The following is a 21,331-nucleotide window of genomic DNA, read 5'->3' as shown; positions in this document are numbered from 1 at the left end:
ACAGACACAGGATAGATAGGCAGATGCTATTTACACAGTGCTTTGAGGCTTAAGGAGCACTTTCCCATCTATCTTGTAGCTGACTGTGCATAGGGCCTTAGGAGGGATCATGGCTGGCCTACCTCCCTGAAGTTCTTCAGTGTCACAGACTTTGAACACATGTTGGGTCCTTGCTCAGTATTTGTCCTGGTGAACCTTCAGTAATGAAAATCAGCAGTCATCTCTGTACTTGCTACTGTGCTCTTAAATTGTGTCCCCCAGCCCAGCACAGTTGTTGTTTTCAGAGATAAGTTGGTTTATTAGTGAGAAAATGAAGCACTACTTTATGGCTGAGAAACCAAGAGTCCTAGAAGCTAAATAATTTGCCCAATGTAATCTAAATATCTGATGCCAGCATTGAGAATCTAGCTCCTAGCTTAGAATGTTGGAAGTATAAACAGGCTGCTGGTAGGAAGGCATTTGTCCCCTAGCAAGGCAGCATGGGACTCTGAAAGGAGAACAGAGCATTTTCTGTTATCCCCACCACTGAGGTATCTTGGGAGCTTCAACAGCACCCAGTACATTTTCTCATAAGTGTGTGCTTAGGCATCTATCCACTCAAGCCCTGTCTTCACCCAAGGCCTTCACCTAAGGGCAGGGGTTGCATGTTCTTCCCATGCATGCCTTGCAGATCCACACAATGCCTGGCAGTCTGATGCTACTTCCTTTGTTCTTGAAGACTGAGTGATAACCAACCAGCCCATGAGCCTGCCAACAGCAGCTCCAAGTACCAGCTTTTTTATGTGATGTGACTTGGTAGAAGGCATTGCTGGTGTTTGGATCTTAGCCACAGTTCCATGGACCATTGGTTCCCAAGGAGTGAACCCAAGGGAGACCTTAGAGACAGTTCTACCACATCCACTCCAGTGTGGTGGACTTGTAGAATTCATCTCTTCAACTTCCTCCTTGTCCTTATGAGGTTACACAGGTCTTGGGAGGCAAAGTGACTTCCCAAGCCAAGCTTATTGTCTCACATGACATTCTGGTTCCTGGAGGCCTGCATAACCAGCTAGGGAGACCAAAGTATTCATTCTCCAGCCACTAGAAGAGTGTATCAAGGCTGGGTCACAGAAATTAGCTTCCAGATATTATTGCTATTTTTTGGTCAGAAGTGTTTAAAGTCCTTAGTACTGTCTTCTAGGTAGGTACCAGCAAAGCCGAGAAGTATTATTGATGCTCATGTCTTACCTGTCAGTTCTGTCTAGTAGATGATTTGCTATTCTCTGGCCTCTAGAACCAGGGGTATCACATAGAGCTTCAGGTTATGTGAGGGACAATACCATTCACAAGTTGATTATCACATCATTGTTAGCTGGTTGTTTTTCTGTCATTATTATTAACTTATATTTTCATAATACTTTATGGCTCACCAAGTCCTATATTGTTCTATGTGAGGTCATGTGATTAGATAGCATATGATAAACATTCAATTTGTTGATAATAAATTGAGGTTCAAAGAAGGAATGAATGATGCTCAATGTTTTAATATTGACAGGATAGAGCCAAGACTCAAGGATAGATTTCTCTCTATTTAATTTTATTTAACTGCATGTACTCTGTTAAACTGTTTCAACCTTAAAGTTAAGTAGTTCCACACTGGTCCTCCTGTTTTACTCTCCTGACAGAATTCATCCAGTCTCCTGCATCCTGGTTCCCAATGGGAAATAGCACCTTGGTAGCTGAGGCACAAAGTGCTTTTGAGGCTGGTATTTTGGAGACAAGGTCCTTCTGTGGTCTCAGGGATGATTTTTGAAGAGATGTTCATGTAAAGTCCCAAGAAGAGACATCTGGAAGACATGGCAACAAAAGGTTTTAGGGCACTGGTTATGTACCATAAAGTGTGCCTATAGGAAGACATTTTCTGACTCAACAAACTTTCTGCTCAAGTAAATGAGCTTTTGTATCCAAGAGTCTGGAGGTTGGTATGAGGTAGCAGATGTCTGAGAAGGTGGCTTCTGCATCATTCATTGGCTGCATAGTGTCCAGTCACGCCGATAACTTCTCTCTTGCCAGATTGATCTGAGCTAGTTCAAGCACAGTAGTCAACTTAGCTTCCTACCTCCTTTCTTTCATTCTGTCCCACTTCCTTCTTACTGCAAATATTTACTCAGCTTCTATTATGTTCCAAGTATCTTCTGGGACTTATTAATACATCATAAATCTAAAACTATCAGACCTATTTGGTACCTGAAGTTTGGTCCAGGATCTAAACTCTGTCTGTAACAGAAGACTGTGATCACTAGGATGTTTCAGTGTATGCTAGGAACTGACAGACATCCAGAAAGCTCATTCAAAGAGATTCCACAGGTGAACCTCCTCAGAATAGTAGAGATTAAACCATCACATTGGAGATCCATTTTTTCTCCACTTAAGGCAGCTGTCTGAAGTGTGTGTGTGTGTGTGTGTGTGTGTGTGTGTGTGTGTGTGTTGGGGGAGAGGATTCAGCAACAGAAATCAATTAGGTTTTAATCTTCCCATAAGACTTCCCCAAATCTTCCTGGCACTCAGTGGGTTGAATGGACACTCCTTTGAACACTGCAAGGTTCCTTTTCGTCACCATTACACTCCCTCAGTCCTGATGTGGTCAGTGAGGTAGTCACTTCAAAGAGCAGCAGTGATAAAGGTATGTTATTGCTGGAGCACCTGTCCTGACTTCTTGCAGTCAATCTTTGGATAAGAAGAGGTATCCCGGGGGCTGGGGATTTAGCTCAGTGGTAGAGCGCTTACCTAGGAAGCGCAAGGCCCTGGGTTCGGTCCCCAGCTCCGGAAAAAAAGAACCAAAAAAAAAAAAAAAAAAAAAAAAAAAAAGAGGTATCCCGGATACCTGATAGACTCCAGGTGATCTGAGAAATCTAAGAATAGCTCAAGCAGGGTATGACGTCACCTAATTTACCTAGGAATTCAAACACCGGTTGTTTGCCAGGCATCCCTGGGAGACCGAGACAACATGCTGAGACTTCAGTCACAGTTTCCAATTGAATCAGACTGAGTCAAGGTCAGAACCAGCTGTGCTACAGCCACACTGGCCCTGTGGGCCCTCCTCCCTCTAGGACAATGACGCATGCTCTCATTCTTCCACTGGTTCTTTCTTCACCCAATAACTATTTGCTGAATGCTCTGAGCCATGTCTGGCCTTGAGGATACTGTGATGAATAAGCTGAGGCACCTGTCCTTAGAGAAGCCGGGGTCAGACTTTCAGAAGGTCTCCTTGGAGTTTTAATGATGTGCTAAGCCATGTGGAAGGAAGAACCCTACCACCCTGAGCTGGGCAGACTCCGAATTCATCAGCAAAGGCTGGCAAGCATATAGTATGACAGTCATTACTCTATGGCTCACTCTGCAGTAGGAGTAGCTGGGGTCTGTCTTAGACACAGTCCTTGGCAGGAATCTGAAAAGCACATTAAGAAAGTAAGGCTATCCCTAAGGGGAAGATACATCTGGGCACATTCAGGGATGGCAAAAATGTGGTCATGCCACAACATGATACAGGGAACATAAATTGTTAGATAATGTTAAGTTATTAAGAAGTTGGGTACTTTGGGGGAATTTGATTTTTATTTTCCTTTGGAAATAGTATGGGAGTCGTTAAAGTTTTAAGTAGCTCCGACTCTTCATCTGTTAGAAAGATGGGAAGTATCTGTAGGAAAGAGGGAGTGGTTGGAAGGAAGAAATCCATGTGCTTCATTAGATGTGGGGGTGATGAACAAGGAGAAGGCAAGATGGCTCCTAAGCCATGTTAAGATCTTAACTGATAGAGTTGAGGCAGCTTTCAAGGAGGCACTGTTAGTATTATACACTATGACTGTTGTGAGCAGTTTTCTCCAACCATAGCATGCCTTTTCTAACATTTTTTAACTGCCTACATTATTGACCATATTAGAATTGAGGAAGCCTGGGGGTGTAGCATGAAGTTGGAGCCTTTCAGTGCTAAACAGCATGCCCACTCAATTCAACTGAGAGTCAGTGGAAAGGCTGATGTCATCAGAGGGTAGGGCAAATGATGGGGACATGGGAGGAGAGAGGATATAGTCACATGGCATCAAGGGGATGACATAGGAAGACATTAAAGGAAGCAAGAGGATTTGTGAATACTGAGGCAAGTGCTTACATGAGTGTGTGTATGTGTGTGTGTGTGTGTGTGTGTGTGTGTGTGTGTGTGTGTGTGTGTGTCTGCAAACCTAGGATGGAGTCAGTTCTCAGATAACTATACTGGATTTTTATGGAAAGGATTGGCACAAAGGCAGCAGGAAATTCTTGGTCATTTCGTCATTAACTCAGAGCCTTCAGGCATCTGTGAAATTGTCCACATGCCTGAAACATGACTCAGCCACACTTTGCTTGTGCTCTAGAGGCAGAAGCATGGCTGGTCAGGCCACTGAAGTTCTGGCATGGCAGGACAGGTTCAGCCTTGAGCTGGAGTGAACCTGGTGGGCACGTAGCATCCAACATCGAAGGAAAAGTGATGAGGAAAGAGCAGCTCCAACTGCAATTATGAGTCCTGGTTCGAGAATCTCTGGGCTTTTATTTTTATTTTTTATTTTTTTGTATCAAGCAAGAGTCACTTTGGCTCACTGTTTAAAATCAGCAGACTCTCCCTTACCTGAAATAGAAAGGAGCACAATGCAAAAGCTACTTGTCCCTCCCATTCTGTCTGTTGTTTTCTAACCTCCTTCCATCTTCCTTTTCTTTCCTTTTTCCCCCTTTCCCTTCCTTCCCTTTACTTTGTCTGCATTGTGCTCTAGAGCTAAGCTTCAGGTGTATAAAGTCAAATTAAATATCTTTAACCTTTGGAGTATGAACATAGTCAATTGAGCTTTGAGATCTCCAAGGGGAAGATGATATCTTTCCATGGGTTGAGGTTGAGAGCTAACTTTTCTCATTATTGGAGCCAACACTTTAATTAAATCAACAATACGTCCCTGGTATTATTTGGCAGTGACTTGACATACAAAGAGTTGAAACCAGTATTCTTAGTCCCCAGTTGGAGCTCAGGGCCAGGCTACATGAGTTATCCTGACTGTGGTACCAACACTGCTATTCTTGGTCCTCCCACACCACCCTTAAGCATGGTTTCTTCCTGCAGCATGGTTGCACTCAGCAGGTATTCTTAGGGCATGTGCTATATTTTAGCTCTGTATTCTGGGTACTCAACAGAAGGATAATACACTAGATAGGTAGGGATAGGGGTTCTGACTCTCAGAGACATGACTGTAAGAAAGAATCCCATCCTTGTATTTCCAATGACAAGCATATTGCCTGGTGCTAAAAGAAAACTCAACATAAAAATGAGGTAGAATCCAAAATGTCATTCTGGTGGGGACTTTTCTAACTATTTTGGTCTGTATAGTGTCTCTATGGTAACTTAAACAATAAGTAAAGAAAATTATAAACAAGTCAACTAACTAACTAAATAAAGTATGATTAGAAAATACATGTATGGAAAAACAAAGAAACAAATAAATAAAATGTTTGTCACTTCCCACTCAGAAAGAATTGCTGTTGGCATGTTGATGTCGCTCCATTAGTACAAATTTATATACTATATTAACTTCTCTAAAGGCTAAAATGATATAGCCAGTGTACTATTGTAACTCACTGTATACACCACTTGTCTAAATTCACATTGCCTGGGTTTTGTTCCCTACACATCAGAGTCTATTCCTATTATAGTTCTGTGGGAACTCTCCATTCGGATGCTGACTGTTAGGACTCCTACTGGGTGATGGTGGATGGAGAGTACCATCCTACTTCCTTCCTTCCTACCCAAGTCCTGGCTTTCTGTGGGTTCTCAGATGAATTTAGACAACTATATATTTTAAAAAAATATCTCTGCTAGAATAGTTTCTCCAACAGTGGCAAAGAAGGACACACAGCTTTGTGCAGTTGTGAGAGTCAGATAAGCTCCTCAGAGGAAGTGTCACCTGCTGGACAGTGGAGCCTTTGCAGCTGCCTCAGTGTGCTTGGCCCCTGTGCAGCTAGCCCCTCCCCACTGCACCTGAGCGTGCCACTTCACCCCAGGCTGGAAAGACAAGATGCCTCAGTGCATGAGCTCCTAGGAGCCTCACTGGCTATTTTTACTCAATGTATTTATTTATTCTCCAAGAGGAGGGATCCTCCTTTCTCCAGTTACTCATTCTAGAGGATCCTGGTGCATTCCTGCCTTAGGCTCCAGCTGTGAAAATGTTCCTCGTGAGGGAGATAACATCACAGCTGGCTATGAGCATCTGAAAGATCAAGGACCAGGTATACATTGCCAGACTGAGCTGCCTCAATCCCGGGAAGTAGGTTTTTCTCAGAAAGCATTCATGCATACACCTTGAGTGTTCCTGCTTTTGACTATGTCTTTTAAATATTCTATTCTTGGAGACAACAGTGTCTAAGAAGGAAGAAAATGGGGTTTTCAGATTCATAGCACTGAAATTTTAGAAGCTTTCTCCCCCAGCACACCCTTTAGTTGTAGGAAGAAGAAAGCTGTTTGTGTTTTCCAGCTTCTAGAGGTAATCCAAACACTTGAGCCTATGAACCCTTCCTCCATTTTAAAAATGCCTCATTTCAACAACCGCTTCCCTTGTCATATCTTCTTTTTCTGGCTCTCATCCTTTTGCCTGCTTCTTAGAGGAACACTCATGATGACATTGGACCCACCTCTGTAATACAAGAAGGTCTTCCCATCTCAAGACCCAGTCAAACATGCCAAGTCCATTTTACTGTATAAGGTAAAAAAAAAATCATTCACAAGTTTGAGGAATGGGGATGGGCATCACTGACTACCAGAGACTATACCAAGGCAATCATGAGTACTAAAAATAACACAAACAAGCCAGGCTGTGGTGGCCCACATCTTTAATCCCAGAACTTGGAAGTCAGAGTCAGGTGGATCTCTTTGAGTTCAAGGCTTGCCTGGTCTACAGAGCAAGTTTCAGGATGGCACAGAGAAATGCTGTCCAAAAAGGGTATGTGTGTATGTGATCTTTAAATGTTCAATCCTGGATCAGCATGTGGAGGATGAGAATAACACTGTGCCAAGCCCCTGTTCCCTAGGACCAGTTTCCAGAGCCGGATTGGTAGAGAGGGACAGAGAAAGGAAAGCCAGAGGACAGAGTTTCAAGGACTACCCTCGGGATCTGTACAAGAATGGAAGTGTTCATATGATATGATGGGGTTGTCTAGTTTTGTTCACCATCAAAGGTCTCTCAACCTCATGCTCAGATGTCCAGATTGCACTTCTACTTCTTCCAGTTTTCCTACATGTTTGAATCTCATTGATGTCATCAGTGTCTGTGAGTTAGATGCAGTGATAAGTCTGGTGTGGACAAGGCTAAACTTCTAGGCCACAGGAGAGTTATCATAGTGATGTTGCCCCAGGAAGGTTTCTTGGGGTCTGCCCATAGCCCCTCCCTGGTGATGTCTGACAATCCTTTTCAGACAGAGACTTCATTTGTAGTTGTTGAGGGGAGTAGAGGTAACAATGAATTTTGAAGAAGTGCCATTCAGGCCATGATTATGATTTTCCCTCCAACTTCAGTAGGCATGCTTAGTAAGCAAATTCCAGGCATTCCCAGGGATTAGTCCTAGATTTCCTGTGAATCCCGCTTTACCTCCCTTCCCATTATGTCCAAGTCTCTTATATACAAGGAAAATTATTTGCATCAACCTATGTACTTCCTACAACATACTTAAAATTACATCTATATTGCTTAAAATACCACATAGAGTGTAAATGCTATGTATCTCATGTTGCATTGATTCAGTAGTGATTCAAAGGAAATGTCTGTACACATTCTATGGAAATATACCCTTTTCCCCAGATGTGTCCAAACTTCAGCTGGAGAGCCTACAGATTTACAAAGTAACTCTTGTTAGAAAAAAAAAATCACAGTAAGAAATTAAATTCATCTGAGAGGCAGAGTGCTATGATGGAGAGATGGTTGGTGAGGGTTTGAAGTCCAACTCCACCTTTAACCTTATTCGAGTCACTAAAAGCCTCTTTCCAGTCTCAGTTTTCTTGTCTAAAACAGATGTATTTGGTCTAAACCAATGATCTTCTGGCCTGATTTGCATTGGAACCACCCAGTGAGCTCTTGGAGAATGCTGTGGCCTCTAGGGTTGGGAACTGCCATCTATGAATGACAGTCAGCATCCTTCCCAGATATTCTATCATTCCATGAACTGTACATAGACTGTTGAAAAAAAGCCTTAGTTTAGATTTTTTTGGAGGTATCTGTGCTCTTTTCCAAGTGGCAAATCCAACCTGATGAAGAAATGAAAAGTGAGCCTCTACGGCTTACAAAGCAACAACTTAGGTCTCTCAGAGATTTCTAAACACAAAGCCTTTACCTGTGAAGTCACGTGGACAGATGCACATCCAAACAATTGTAAGCAGATGGGCATTGTTTCTTTTATACTTTATCATACTCACGTATTAAACATATGATCCCTTTAGCTTTTATTGAGTTTCTTTTTCCAGAAATTCTGCATCCTCTTATACTTCTCAGCAAGAGAGGTTGGCTCTTGCTGGGATCTAGCAACTGAAAGAGCATTTCACCCCCCACCCCCCATAGTCTTTAAGTCCAACCTGTACCCTGTGTTATGAACTTCATAAGTAAAATGGTGTCAGGTATCATTTTAAAAAATACATATCAAGTACTTCTTATATATGCTAGGTACTATTCTAAGAGGTTTATGAATGTTAGTCACTCTGTCAATGACCCAGGGAAATAAATGGTATTTATTTCTTCATTTTGAAAACGAGGCTAGTGAGTGTGAGGGCTAAAATAATTTCTTCAAGGTAACACTGATGCTAACTGAGGAGCCTCGACTCAAACATGGAACCTGTCTAAGGTCTTAATGCCTCCTGCCATATGGACATGTTGTCTATGAAATGATCTTCTGGCTTTCACCCTTCAAGTGGAGTACAAGGGGACTGTTCCCATTAAAATCTTGATTGAAATTTTAAGGGAGCTAGAAAGATGGCTCAGATGTTAAGAGCACTGGCTGCTCCTCCAAAGGTCCTGAGTTTAATTCCAAGCACACGGTGGCTCACAACCATCTGTAATGGGATATGATGCTGTCTTCTTGTGTGCAATTATACATGCAGGTAGAACGCTATAAATAATAAATAAATACATAAATCTGTTTTTTGAAAAAGAAAATTTAATAGGAAAACCCCTTACATAAATAAGCTGATGACAATTACGAAGAGCTGATGCAAAACCGAGATCACTAAAACTGATAGATAGGACTCTTTGCTCCTCCCTGTTCCAGAGAGAGCTGCATCTTCCTGTGCAGTTCCCCCATAGGCAAGATGGTGAAGGTCAGTGTGAACAGATTTGGCTATATTGGGCACCTGGTTACCAGGGCTGCCTTCTCTGCATCGGGCAAAGTGGAGATTGTTGCCATCAACGACCCCTTCATTGGCCTCAATTTCATGGTCTACATGTTCTAGTATGACTCTACCCATGGCAAAATCAACAGCTCAGTCAAGACTGAGAATGGGAAGCTTGTCATCAACAGGAAGTTCGTCACCATCTTCCAGGAGTGAGATCCTGCTAACATCAAATGGGGAGACTGACGCTGGTGCTGAGTATGTCGTGGAGTCTACTGGCATCTTCAACACCAGGGACAAGGCTAGGGCCCACTTGAAAGGTGGGGCCAAAAAGGTCATCATTTCTGCCCCTTTGGCCAGTGCTCCCATGTCTGGGATGGGTGTGAACCACAAGAAATATGACAACTCAACTACCGACTGCTTAGCCCCTTGCCAAGGTCATCCATGACAACTTTGGCATCATGGAAAGGCTCATGACCACAGTTCATGCCATCACTGCCACTCAGAAGATTGTGGATGGCTCCTCTGGAAAGCTGTGGCATGATGGCTGTGGGGCAGCCCAGAACAGCATCCTTGCATCCACTGGTGCTGCCAAGGCTGTGGGCAAGGCTGAATGGGAAGCTCACTGGCATGGGATTCCGTAATCCTACCCCCAATATATCAGTTGTGGATCTGATTTGCCACCTGAATGACATCAAAAAGGTGGTGAAGCAGGCATCTGAAGGCCCACTAAAGGGCATCCTGGGCTATACCGAGGACCAGGTTGTCTCCTGTGACTTCAACAGCAGCTCCCACTCTTCCTCCTTTGATGCTGGGGCTGGCATTGCTCTTGATGACAACTTTGTAAAACTCATTTCCTGGTATGACAATGAATGCAGCTACAGCAACAGGGTGGTGGACTTCATGGCCTACATGGCCTCCAAGGAGTAAGAAACCCTCGACCACGCACCTCAGCCCAGCAAGGAAACTGAGAGCAAGAGAGAGGCCCTCAGTTGCTGAGGAGTCCCTGTCTCAACTCAGCCCCCACACTGAGCATCTCCCTCATAGTTTCCATCCCAGATCCCCATAATAACAGGAGGGGCCTCGGGAGCCCTCCCTACTCTCTTGAATGCCATCAATAACGTTTGCTGCACCTGCAAAAAACAACTGATACGTAGTAAAAATTAAAGGGAGGAAAATAGTGAAATATTTGAGGATGGGGTTACAAGTGACATTATTTTCATGAGAATGGTGTCTGTATACCCTCATTCACCAATCACACGTAAACACTCTTAATTGTTTGTTATCAGAGAATACATGTGACATCAGCGGTTGTGTTATGTGCTAGGCATTATCCCAGGGGTGTAATGACGATTAGCTCAATCTGCAAATGGCCTTTTGAGGTAAACATTCTTTCCTCGTCTCACATAGTTTTAGGATACACATATAGCAGAGATGGGATCTATAGTGATTTGATTACTCCTGAAATTCCATAGCTTTCCCTAAGTTTTTATATTTTTAAGCTGATACTTAAAAACACAAAGATTATGTGTATTGATGGGTGTCATTTGGCACATCAGCACGTCCAGGCAGATTCTTTTTAAAGTTGCATTTTATATTCACAGGTCTAGCTCTGCTCTGAGATCTTTATCCATAGTGCCTTACTTACTGATCTGGGGACTGTTATTAGCCTGATTTTACAGAGACAATTAAGCAAGTTGCTTGAGAATGTATGGGTGGAGGGAGCAAAGCTGAAAACTGGCCCTGGAATGTGGGTTATGACTGTGCATGGAGCTTCCCACTACAGTCCATCCACCCAGGAATGGCCCCCAGACACTGCTGCCCTCCCCATCTCCAGTTCTTTCCTTAAACCTTTCATTATGAACTGTCTACTTATTGACCATTCTCCAAGCTCAATCAATGTTGGCGACTTCCCAGGGTATTTAATCTATCCATGGAACATTCTTTGTAGGGAAAATATGCTTTGTATTCCATCATAGGTGCTCAAAATATTTGCTCCTTGCACAGTCCCCCAGCCCTCTTTCCCCAGCATTGGGAGAAACATCATTACCTCAGGTCATCTATGAAAAAAGGATCTCTCAGCTTTTTCCTTTGGGATGATTACAGCTGAAGCTCCTCTTCTGGCAACTTCAGCTAAATTTTCTCCTCTCATTTCACCCTCTGTATACACATGGTCCTTCTATGTTTGGCCAGCCGGAGGTCTATTCTTTAGGACCATATGTAGAAACAGGGCCTTCAATGATTTCTGGCCACTTGAAGGAATCTATTAGTGCCAAATGCTCATGGGCTGAATCCCAACCACCTCTATCATCTCCATTAGACCTGCATGAAATAACATCAGTAGAATATCCAGCATTCTTGGTCAAGGTTATGGCACCACCTAAGAATGAAAAGAGCCACTTTAGCTCAAAGCCAGGGGTTTTATTTTGGCTTCTTGTCCATATTGTAAAAGGGCCATTTAATATCCTCTATTTTCTATTCTGAAGAACAAACAGATGTTATCTTTATCCTCTGAGCTCTAGAGCTGAACTGGCTCAGCTCAGGAAATAGGGAGCATAGCAGAGCTGTTTGTGAGATTGACAGACAAGAGCTATATGTAGTGTGCAATGTTCCACCACCATCCTGCAGGTTTGCAATTCTCAGAGGCCTTTTTTGTGCATTAATACCTCAGATGCTTTTAGAGGGAGGAATTAGATCTTTGGGATGTAAAGGGAGGGAGTCATACATATCCCTCATGAAAGATGTTATCAGTATCCCACACATGGGGAATCTCAGGTCAGAGCAGAACCGTATAAAAGGCAGACGATTCTCATAGCACCTCACTCCATTACTTGCTGAGTGATCTACTCCTGTGCCTGAGGCAGGTAGAACATCTCCCAGACCAGAGAGACTCTATGGCTGGTTTTCTGGACAGAAGAGACTGTGGATGGAACTGAGGATAATTTTGAAGATGAACAAGGGGGGAAGAGGGTTAGGAGGGAAGGGTCTTTTTGAAAGGGAAAGGTAATGGATGATTGTACTAGTATCTTTTTGACCTTACAGTAATTTAATTGAAAGGAAGAAGTGCCTATACTGGGATTATTTGTATTTTTTATTCTTGAAATGAATTTAGGGGATTGCGTTTCCAAACTTCTAATTATTGTAGAGATAACATATTGTAAATTCATAGTTCAGTCTTCAAAGCAACATTTGAGCTTATTGAACTTATATTTTTTGTGTTATTTTCATTTTTATCCAGTTCCTTTTGAGATGTCGTGCCAGCAGAGCCAGCAACAGTGCCAGCCCCCTCCCAAATGCAAGATCCCAAAGTGCCCTCCTTCTTCTTGCTGTAGCCTGGGTTCTGGGGGCTGCTGTGGCTCCAGTTCTGGGGGCTGCTGCAGCTCTGGGGGTGGCAGCTGCTGCCTGAGCCACCACAAGCCCCGATTCTCTCTCCGTCGCCGACGTCACAGCTCTGGATGCTGTAGCAGTGGTGGCAGCAGCTGCTGTGGCAGCAGCGGTGGCAGCAGCGGTGGCAGCAGCTGCTGTGGCAGCAGCGGTGGCAGCAGCTGCTGTGGCAGCAGTGGTGGCAGCAGCGGTGGCAGCAGCCGTGGCAGCAGCGGTGGCAGCAGTTGCTGTGGTAGCAGTGGTGGTAGCAGTGGTGGCAGCAGTAGTGGCTGCTGTGGCAGCAGCGGTGGCAGCAGTGGTGGCAGCAGCAGCCATCAGCAGTCTGGAGGCTCTAGCTGCTGCTCTGGAGGTTGCTGCTGACCTGGAGATGAAGAACATGGAAAGTAGCATTGGCCGAAGACCTGCCAGCAGAGGGTCCCCCTCTTCTCTGGGTTTCCTGCAGAAATACTTCTAGAACTCTATGTATGCCCTTCTTCATCTCCCTAAAGCTCATCTACCGTGAGGTACTGAGATCTCAGCTCTGAGATTCATTGGCTTTGTTATTTTTCTGACACAACTTACTGTTTGAAAAGAGTTTCAGCTTTGAAGCTTGTTTCTGGGCAATAATAAAGCTTTTGATTCCTGACATCATGGCCTCGCAATGTGGCTTTGTTTACCTCTTCCAACTCCCTCCCTCCACACCAGCCATAGTCCCTTTCTTTATGTAAAGTGCATATTTTGGCACCAAATCCACTTAAAACTTAGTACTCTGAATTTGGAACTTTAAGGTTGAAGAAAAGAATCAGGTCTGAGAACTGTGTCCCTTATACCAACTTGCACAGGGGGATAAAGGATAAGTTGAGCCCAGACAAGTTTATCTCTTAATCACAGAGAAGATCACCTGGAGTGCACATTGTGGGTTCTAGTGAATGGACACCCTGCTGTCTGATGATTGTCCGCAGGCTAGCCAGGAGAGCTGAGTGTGGGGCATTTCTAGAGAGGTAAGCTGAGGAGACAGGTGTGAAGTATTATAATCCATTTTTCTTGGAACCCTGAATTTTAGGTTTGGATTTGAATAGAGGATAAAGACACACTCTCAGCCAACAATTACCCCCATCTGATGGTAGTGGTAGTAGCTTGTGCGTGCGCTTCTCTCTCTCTCTCTCTCTCTCTCTCTGTGTGTGTGTGTGTGTGTGTGTGTGTGTGTGTGTGTGTGTGTGTGTGTGTGTGCATGTGTATGTGTAATAGAATCAAGAGAACTTAAGTCACTGAGTTTGGGTGTTCATGTTGGGGATTGGGATGGACTAAAACTATTTACGATCAAAGAGATAAGAAGAGTCAGCTTTTTTATGCAAAATAAGCAGCTAGCTCCTCAGTTGGTAAGAGTTAACAGTGATGCATAAAGTTGGTGTAAGAGGTCCACACAGTGAGTATCTACTTGACCTCGTTATACTGATTCCTATCTCTGATTTTCTTTACCTTTTTTTTTTTCTCGGAGCTGGGGACCGAACCCAGGGCTTTGCAGTTGCTAGGCAAGTGCTCTACCACTGAGCCAAATCCCCAACCCCTTTCTTTACCTTTTGCATAATGTTCTAGAGGAGAGCCCGCATCGACCTTATTACTTCATCACTTCCTTCTCTTTTCTGACTTTGATCTTTCTTCTTGGAAAATCTGACCTCTTCTTGCCAGGTGCTCTGCTACAGTAGGCAACCTGTAAATCAGGATCTAAAGCCATGGCAAATGAAACGGGTATCTTCTATGACTTGTACTTCCTTGTCTGTTTCCTCATGTCACACCCAGCAATGCACCCCAAAACCTATCTCACTCTTAATCCCTGAATTCTTAGTCTTAGATTCTCTTATGTCTCATACTCATGGTTGGTATGACCAGGTAGTTCTGATGATTGAAAGGCAGTTCAGAGGCAGTTGACCTCCAAAGTTTCCTCCAGTTTTATAAATCAGCTAGTTAAAACGCAACAGTTACTGTGGGAACTTTCGAGGCATTTTCCCTTTTATTTTCCCCTCTTTTTTGCTCTTTTATTTTATCCTTTTCATTTTGTGCTGTTTTGTCTTTTTCCTATTTGTCAGTAGTCCTAGGGTCAATCTATCCTTAAGGAAGGTGGTATCAGAAACAGGAGCTCCGAGGCTAGCCAGCTTCCTATTTTCCAATAGGCACGGACATCTCACCCATTTTTGTCTGAGATCCATTAGGATTACATTATGGAAATATGATAAAGTGACTTCTTTTGGTGTTTTTGGTGTTATTGGTCTCTTAACCTTGTCTGCATTATTCCTCCTGTCAATGGTGATAGGAAGAAACCACTGTTGGGATTCCCATCCCAACCATTGTCTTCAGTCTCTACAAGCATCTGGACCAAACCCAGAGGGTTCATCACATAGCCTGCAGCCTGCTATGCAAAGACAAGAATCAAGGGCTATAGAGATGCAAATAAGACAATAAATGATAAGGAGATAGCTGTACTTGAATAAGTGTGTGAGAAAGTGGAACAGTACAGGTGTTCTCCCTTTGCCCCAGCTGTTTGTGCCTGTGTATTTGTGTGTACAGTGTTTAAGAGAGAACCTCAGACCTCTCCTCATTTGACCTTCCAGGCCTTTTCTGAGCTCACATACAGCCCTCCCAGCTATGAACAGTGTCCGGTTTGAAAAGTAAACACACCACAGCAATCCTGGCACCTCTGTGAAGTGACTTGGTTGTCCACGTGCACCACCTACAGTGCTATCTGAGTGATGAATGCCTCTGGGATGCAAGTGTCAGCTGAGCATGTCTGTTGAGAAATGGGCTCCTCCCAAGTACCTGGACTTGCTGGAATCTTATAAAAGCTTCTCTGGCCATACATTGTTCAGTCTTCTGCCTAGCAGGTGTCAAGTTCCAGTTGGAGAACTGAGTGGATCTTCCTGTGGAGCCAAAGTCTAGTAAGTATCTAAGCAGGGTCTCGGAGAGGAGGCTGGGAAGAATGGAAGACAGAAAGGAGGAGGGAGGAAGCCACCAGAATGTAGCTGTTGGGAAGATGGGCTTGGAACCCGGTTTCTAGTGAGCCAGCCTTTTGTGTTGCATATGAAGATGCAAAGGCCTGGCATGGCCCTGACCTTTGAAAGGTTTTCCAGTCTGAGAAGAGCTTGAGTAACCAGGTCTTAGGTACCTTGGTTAAGTTATTCCCGTTCTCTGCTATGACAGATGCCTTTCCCTTATAATGTGGAGGACAGGCAAGAAAGGGTGTGCAGAATATGCTTTTGTGTTTTTGGATTCTCTGTACCCAAGACAGAGGGACAAAAATAGTCTTTGTGTTTTCTGACCGAGGTGATGCTTATACAATACAACTGAAATTACCACTTGTAAGGCTGTGTGGTCAAAATACAGTTGGGAAAGGGCTGAAGCCAAGAGATTTTTAATTGAGTCATGCAGATAAATCGTAGTCGTATGCTCTTTACTTTCCACCATAGAGACCTTGGATGGTCCTTATGTCAGTCAGGGAAACTGCATCGATCCTTTTTATATTGTTTCCTGCTTTGTGCCTCTGCCACTGGAAGCACCTGTTTGAGTTTGTTTCTTTTCCCCTCTCCCTCCCTGTTTTTTCTTTCTTTCTCATAGCCCTCTTGCCCCAAGTCAGACAGACTTTTCTGTAAGCCAAACGCCCAAAGCTCTGTGTTCCACGACAGGAAGAAAAGGCGGGATTTTTAAAAAAGGTTGTCTTTCTTTCAGATTCGTCTTGACAAACGCCGAGATGTCTCAGCAGGGCGCCAAAGGCTTTTCCAAAGGGTCTTCCCAGAGCTCCGCCCCTTGCTCCGCCCCGACTCCGGCCCCTACGTCCTCCTCATCTTGTTGTGATGGCGGATGCTGCAGAGGCTGCGGGGGCGGTTGTGGTGGTGACTCTGGCTGCTGTGGCTCCAGTTCCACCGGCTGCTGCTGCTTTCCCAGGAGACGCCGCCGTCAGCGCACTGGCGGCTGCTGCTGCTGCGGAGGAAGCCAAAGGTCTCAACGCTCCTGCAACAATCAGAGCTCAGGCTGCTGTTCTGGTGGCTGCTGAGAGCCCACCGAGCTGCTCGCGAACAGCTCTGCTGCTCTCACCCTGTCCTCCATAGTAGAAACAGGCAGGACCGGACTAGGAGTTTGGTTCTCCCTTAAGCTAACTGCACTTTGATGTTCAGAAACCTCACTCTGTTCTTAGACCTGTCCTCTAAAGTTGATTTTCCTCCCAGGGAATACAAAAGTCAGGGGTGGGACCTTAGACCATGCTATGGGCAGGAGGTGTGCACAGTAGTGTTCAAAACAGGCTACTGATTTGATTGTTGCCTGGAGACATCATAATAAAGCTTCTACCTCCTATGAACGCTTCTTTCCCTATTTATTCCTTCATCCGTGCCTTCATTTTTCTTATTTTATTGCCCTTTATACTACCCCTCAAAGACTCACGCCTGAAGGAGAACACTTCAACTCTGTGAGTTCTAAGGATTTGGGGTTGGCAGTCCCATCTACTTTGTGTTTTGATTCTCTGAGGTGGCTGCTGCCGCATCCATTTTACAGAGGGAAACTGATGTTAAGCTTAGATAGAGTCACTTCGATATGCCTGCAAGATCCAGGAGATCATCTTGCTAATTGCGTTGCTTAGCTTGGTCTGCTCTAGGTGGTCAGGAAACTGGAGTTCCTCCCTGAGGAAGCTCCGCCCCCGCCCTAGGCCACGAGGGAGTCTGGTTTGAAATGGCAAGTTCAGGAATTTGAATTCAGTTTGCTGAACATTCTTTTTCTTTGTTCATCTTTTCCCTTCCTCCCTTCTTCTCTACTCCTTCCGCCTTTTCCTATCCTTTCCTCATTTTTTTTTTAAGATTTATTTATTTATTATATATAAGTACACTGTAGCTGTCTTCAGATACACCAGAAGAGGGCATCGGATCTCTTTACAGATGGTTGTGAGCCACCATGTGGTTGCTGGGAATTGAACTCATGACCTCTGGAAGAGCAGTCAGGTGCTCTTAACCGCTGAGCCATCTCTCCAGCCCTTCCTCATTTTTTTTTTCCTGCTGGAAGACCATTGACTTTTGCTTGCTGGATGAGAACATTTTCTGTGCTTACCAGGAGACTGAAACTCACCCTCTTTTAGGTTTGATCTATTCATGCAGCTGAGGTATGATCAGGAACCACAGGTTTCCCCTGACTGTGACAGTTGGAGCCTTTGTAAGCATAGAGTTTATGTTCAGGTTAGATAAGACCCCTTAGCCTGATGTCTTTTAGGTTCAAAAGAGATTGTATAATAGTGGTAAAACATAATAGCACAAAATAGCTAACATTTGTTGAATATTAATTTTGTTCCAGACACAAGGTATAGCATAGAACGTATGCATATATATTCATTTAATTTTAATAATCTCAGAAACAGGTTTTAATTGCCTTACTTTTTAAAGTGTGAGTTGGTTGGGATTCAGAGACTCTGGGTAATCTGTGCCAAGTTTCACAGTCAGTTAGTGTCCTAGGCCTCTGATGGGGAATGGCAGGGGTTAAGACTTAAACTGAGATCTGCAGGCATCTAAGTCTGTGGAATCCACTCAGTGCCATTGAATCTACTCTACTGCAATCCCGGAAACCACCACTGCCTGAAAGAAGGGACACTTGGGCTTCTATGGACACACCCAAGCTCTTAGAAAATTGCAGCTTGATTGCTGAGCTCTGTGTGGGACCTGCCCAGCAGCCATCTGCTAAAGTATTTGCTCAGAGGCAGAGTTAGAAATGCACCACTGATGTATCCATGCTGTTTAAAGTTGAGACTAGATGACGTCCTATGATGGGGGTGGTTGGAAGGACAGTCCTCTTCTGCCTCCCACTTCAGGTTCTGAGATTCTGTGATTCCATCTTTGATTGCACTGTTTACAAATAGATGATCTCACTGAGGACCTGCCTCCTCCACACCAGTCAGTGATGTGTAGTGAAGCAACAGGCCTCATGACTTGTTGGACAGCAAGGCAGGAAGGGTGGGCTTGCCTGACTCAGAACATACTAGAATGCCCTTGTGAGGAGCAGGGAATACAAGGACTGAGTTTTGGGAAGGAGAGATGGTGACTCATTGCAAGATATATGAGTCTGTAGCAATACACATCTTTGGCCATGGATACATTTATGTCTATCAATTGGCCAGCTGTGAGGTTGGCAGCCCCACTGGTTCCCTCTTATCTGTGTATGGGAGATATACACATGGTTGTGGGTTCTTCCTTTCCAGGCAGCCCAAGGCTTCAGGTATTTAAGATATCCTTCTGGTCATATTGGCAGTTGGACTTTGTCTTCACTAGAAAAGAAATCTGGGATTCCAGCTGCTTGACATGCAGACTTGCTACTAAGATCAGTTTTACACTGTGAACCTGGCATTCTTTCATTTACTGCTTAAAACACTGGCATGAGCAAAGTGTTCTCACTGTTTCTTGATAAGGAAGCAGAAGCACAGAGCTATCTTAAGATGACACAACTTCTAATCAGAGGACAAAGTTTTGAACAGGGTGCTTCTGACTCCAAAATCAACATTATGGACACCTTTTTTGTACTATGCACTTCTAAGGAGGAAAATTTCTGACGGAAGCAGGAGACAGAATCAAAGGTATTTCTGGGATTTCAAATAGATCTCTGAGAACATGTCCTCAGAGGAGAGAAGAGAGGCCAGGCTACAGGTGACTTCAAATGCCAATTATAGGAATTTGGTTGGTTTTTTTTTCTTTTTTTTCCGGAGCTGGGGACGGAACCCAGGGCCTTGTGCTTGCTAGGCAAGTGCTCTACCACTGAGCTAAATCTCCAACCCCTAATTATAGGAATTTAACAGCGTTGTATTTGTGGCATAGAAAAACGACTCTTAAGAATTTGGAAAGACAAAAATTGACCTACAGAATGTCTACAGCAAAGATTAGGATACTCTGGAAACCTAGAAAGACTATCAATGGGGACCTACAGTGACCCAGGCTTGAGATAAGGATCCGAATTTGGCATTGGGCAAGAAAAGGAAATGACAGGTGGGAAAAGCATTTACCTAGAGAAAAGAATAGAGAGAACTGGGTGTAGCATTGGGGTATATGAAGACAAACCAGTTAAAGTGTCACTGGGGCTCTGTGTCTAGTCACCAGGAAATGACAGTAACATTGACAGAGAAGTGGAGAATGAAAGAAGAGGTGGGGAAAGAGGAGGGAATCCCACCCATGGCTGGATTTGAGGAGTTGCCAGGGCATGAACAAATCAGTGCTGTGTAGCCAAATACGTAATTAACCTTTGAAAACTGATTTGACAACATCTAGGTAAAGAGGAATACACTTTGTGGAGGTGGGAACCCAATATTTTGACAATGGTTGTAGCTTCACTTCTGCAATGAAAGTTAAGAAGGAGGAGGAGGAGAAGTAGAAGAAAACTCAGACCTGGTCTGTCTTACTCATCATAGAAAGCTTGGGTAAAACTAGAAAAGTAGACACTGAGCACTGGAGATACCTGGTTGATATGCATTGCCTAGTTAACCTTGCCACCACTAGGCAACCAAGGTGAGTTGAGGGGAAGGAGCAGGAAGAAGCTGAATTCCAAAAGGAGGTCAAATATGAAGGCAGAAAACTCACTCAGGTTTTACCTGCTTTCAAGTCTTGGGTTCTAGAAATTCAGGCTGAAGATAAGAAGAACAGAGCAAGGTTGCAGAAGGTAAATGTTGTCACCTAGTAAGGTCAGTCACACGGGGGCTCTCATTCCTTAGTCAACCTTGCCACCATTAGACACAGCAAGAAGTTCCATCTGGAGGGACATCAGTCCCTTCCTCCTTAATTTGGTAGAACTTGTTAAACAGGCAAATTGGTATCACAGTGAGTAAGAATAAAACTCCTCTCTGCTGTGGATGACACTGCAGCAGATTCGAATGATTTGTCTCTGATAAATTTGAACTATGTCAGTTTGCCTCAGGATAAATGACAGCCCTAGAAAGGCAAGTATCACCTCCTCTCTTATAAATACCGACCAGGATAAGGATAAAGGTTTCTAATCTATCTTATTCTGTGATGCATCTTGTTAAGAATGTTGTTAGGATTAGGGAGATGGTTCAGTGGGAAAGAGGAACAGTGTTCAAATCCCCAGCACCTGTGTAAAAGAAAACAAAAAACAAAATCTGGGCATGGCTGTGCATGCCTGTAACCCAAGCACTGGGGAACAGAGATGGGCAGGTCCTGGGAGAGCATGCCAGCCAGTTGGCTTAGGTGAAATGGTAAGCGTCCAGTTCTCAAGGCAGTAGAAGGAAAGCAATAGCAGAGTGGACAGCTTGCTGACCTCTACATTCATGCACAGATACATACATCTGCACACTCGTGTGTATGCCACCTACACATCACAGCACACACACACTACAGACAGTGTGTGTCTGTTAGTTTTATTGTCAATGATGTGTTTCCAATAAAGCTGTGTTGGATCTCCTTATTTGTGAACTGAATTTTCAGTGTTCAAAGACCATGTTTTTTTGCTTCCAACCCCCAAACCATATTTTTCTGCCAGTTTGAAGTGTAATTATGTGTTCCTGAAAACTAGAAAGACTTAACCGTCTCCTTCTGTTTCATGTCCTTACACGATTTTCTGTTCATTCATCACTAT

The 21,331-nt window shown here is 44.0% G+C and overlaps 2 protein-coding genes and 2 pseudogenes across 5 annotated transcripts in view; all 4 read left to right on the top strand.

Moving 5' to 3' along the window:
- Window positions 1–10,498, top strand: part of Eno1-ps11 (enolase 1, pseudogene 11) — a 34,038-nt pseudogene extending 23,540 nt beyond the window's left edge. The window contains exon 2 of the transcript XR_015672300.1: window positions 9,961–10,498. The product of XR_015672300.1 is annotated as an enolase 1, pseudogene 11 (transcript). The remainder of the gene's footprint in view (window positions 1–9,960) is intronic.
- Gapdh-ps60 (Glyceraldehyde-3-phosphate dehydrogenase, pseudogene 60) lies at window positions 9,344–10,294 on the top strand (annotated as a pseudogene).
- A 1,672-nt stretch (window positions 10,499–12,170) lies between the features above and the next one.
- Lce1m (late cornified envelope 1M) lies at window positions 12,171–13,373 on the top strand. Of its 3 annotated transcripts, none has more exons than XM_087634212.1 (2): window positions 12,171–12,224; window positions 12,603–13,373. In XM_087634212.1, exon 2 carries the CDS (start codon window positions 12,614–12,616, stop codon window positions 13,106–13,108), a length of 495 nt encoding a protein of 164 aa, XP_087490338.1. In that variant the 5' UTR covers window positions 12,171–12,224; window positions 12,603–12,613; the 3' UTR covers window positions 13,109–13,373.
- A 2,216-nt stretch (window positions 13,374–15,589) lies between these two features.
- Crct1 (cysteine-rich C-terminal 1) lies at window positions 15,590–17,075 on the top strand. Its single transcript, NM_001416389.1, has 2 exons — window positions 15,590–15,660; window positions 16,448–17,075. The coding sequence occupies exon 2, from the start codon at window positions 16,470–16,472 to the stop codon at window positions 16,770–16,772; it is 303 nt and encodes a 100-aa protein (NP_001403318.1). The 5' UTR covers window positions 15,590–15,660; window positions 16,448–16,469; the 3' UTR covers window positions 16,773–17,075.
- Window positions 17,076–21,331: the final 4,256 nt, after the last annotated feature.

Source organism: Rattus norvegicus, chromosome 2, assembly GCF_021556685.1.
Source record: "Rattus norvegicus strain SHRSP/BbbUtx chromosome 2, alternate assembly SHRSP_T2T, whole genome shotgun sequence".
Classification (NCBI taxonomy): domain Eukaryota; kingdom Metazoa; phylum Chordata; class Mammalia; order Rodentia; family Muridae; genus Rattus; species Rattus norvegicus.
The sequence above is the reverse complement of the archived record's forward strand: the minus strand, read 5'-3'. Positions and strand labels throughout refer to the sequence as shown.

Bases quoted from the DNA above. Each gene is read 5' to 3' on its own strand.
- Lce1m (XM_087634212.1), top strand. From the start codon at position 12,614: ATGTCGTGCCAGCAGAGCCAGCAACAGTGCCAGCCCCCTCCCAAATGC.
- Crct1 (NM_001416389.1), top strand. From the start codon at position 16,470: ATGTCTCAGCAGGGCGCCAAAGGCTTTTCCAAAGGGTCTTCCCAGAGC.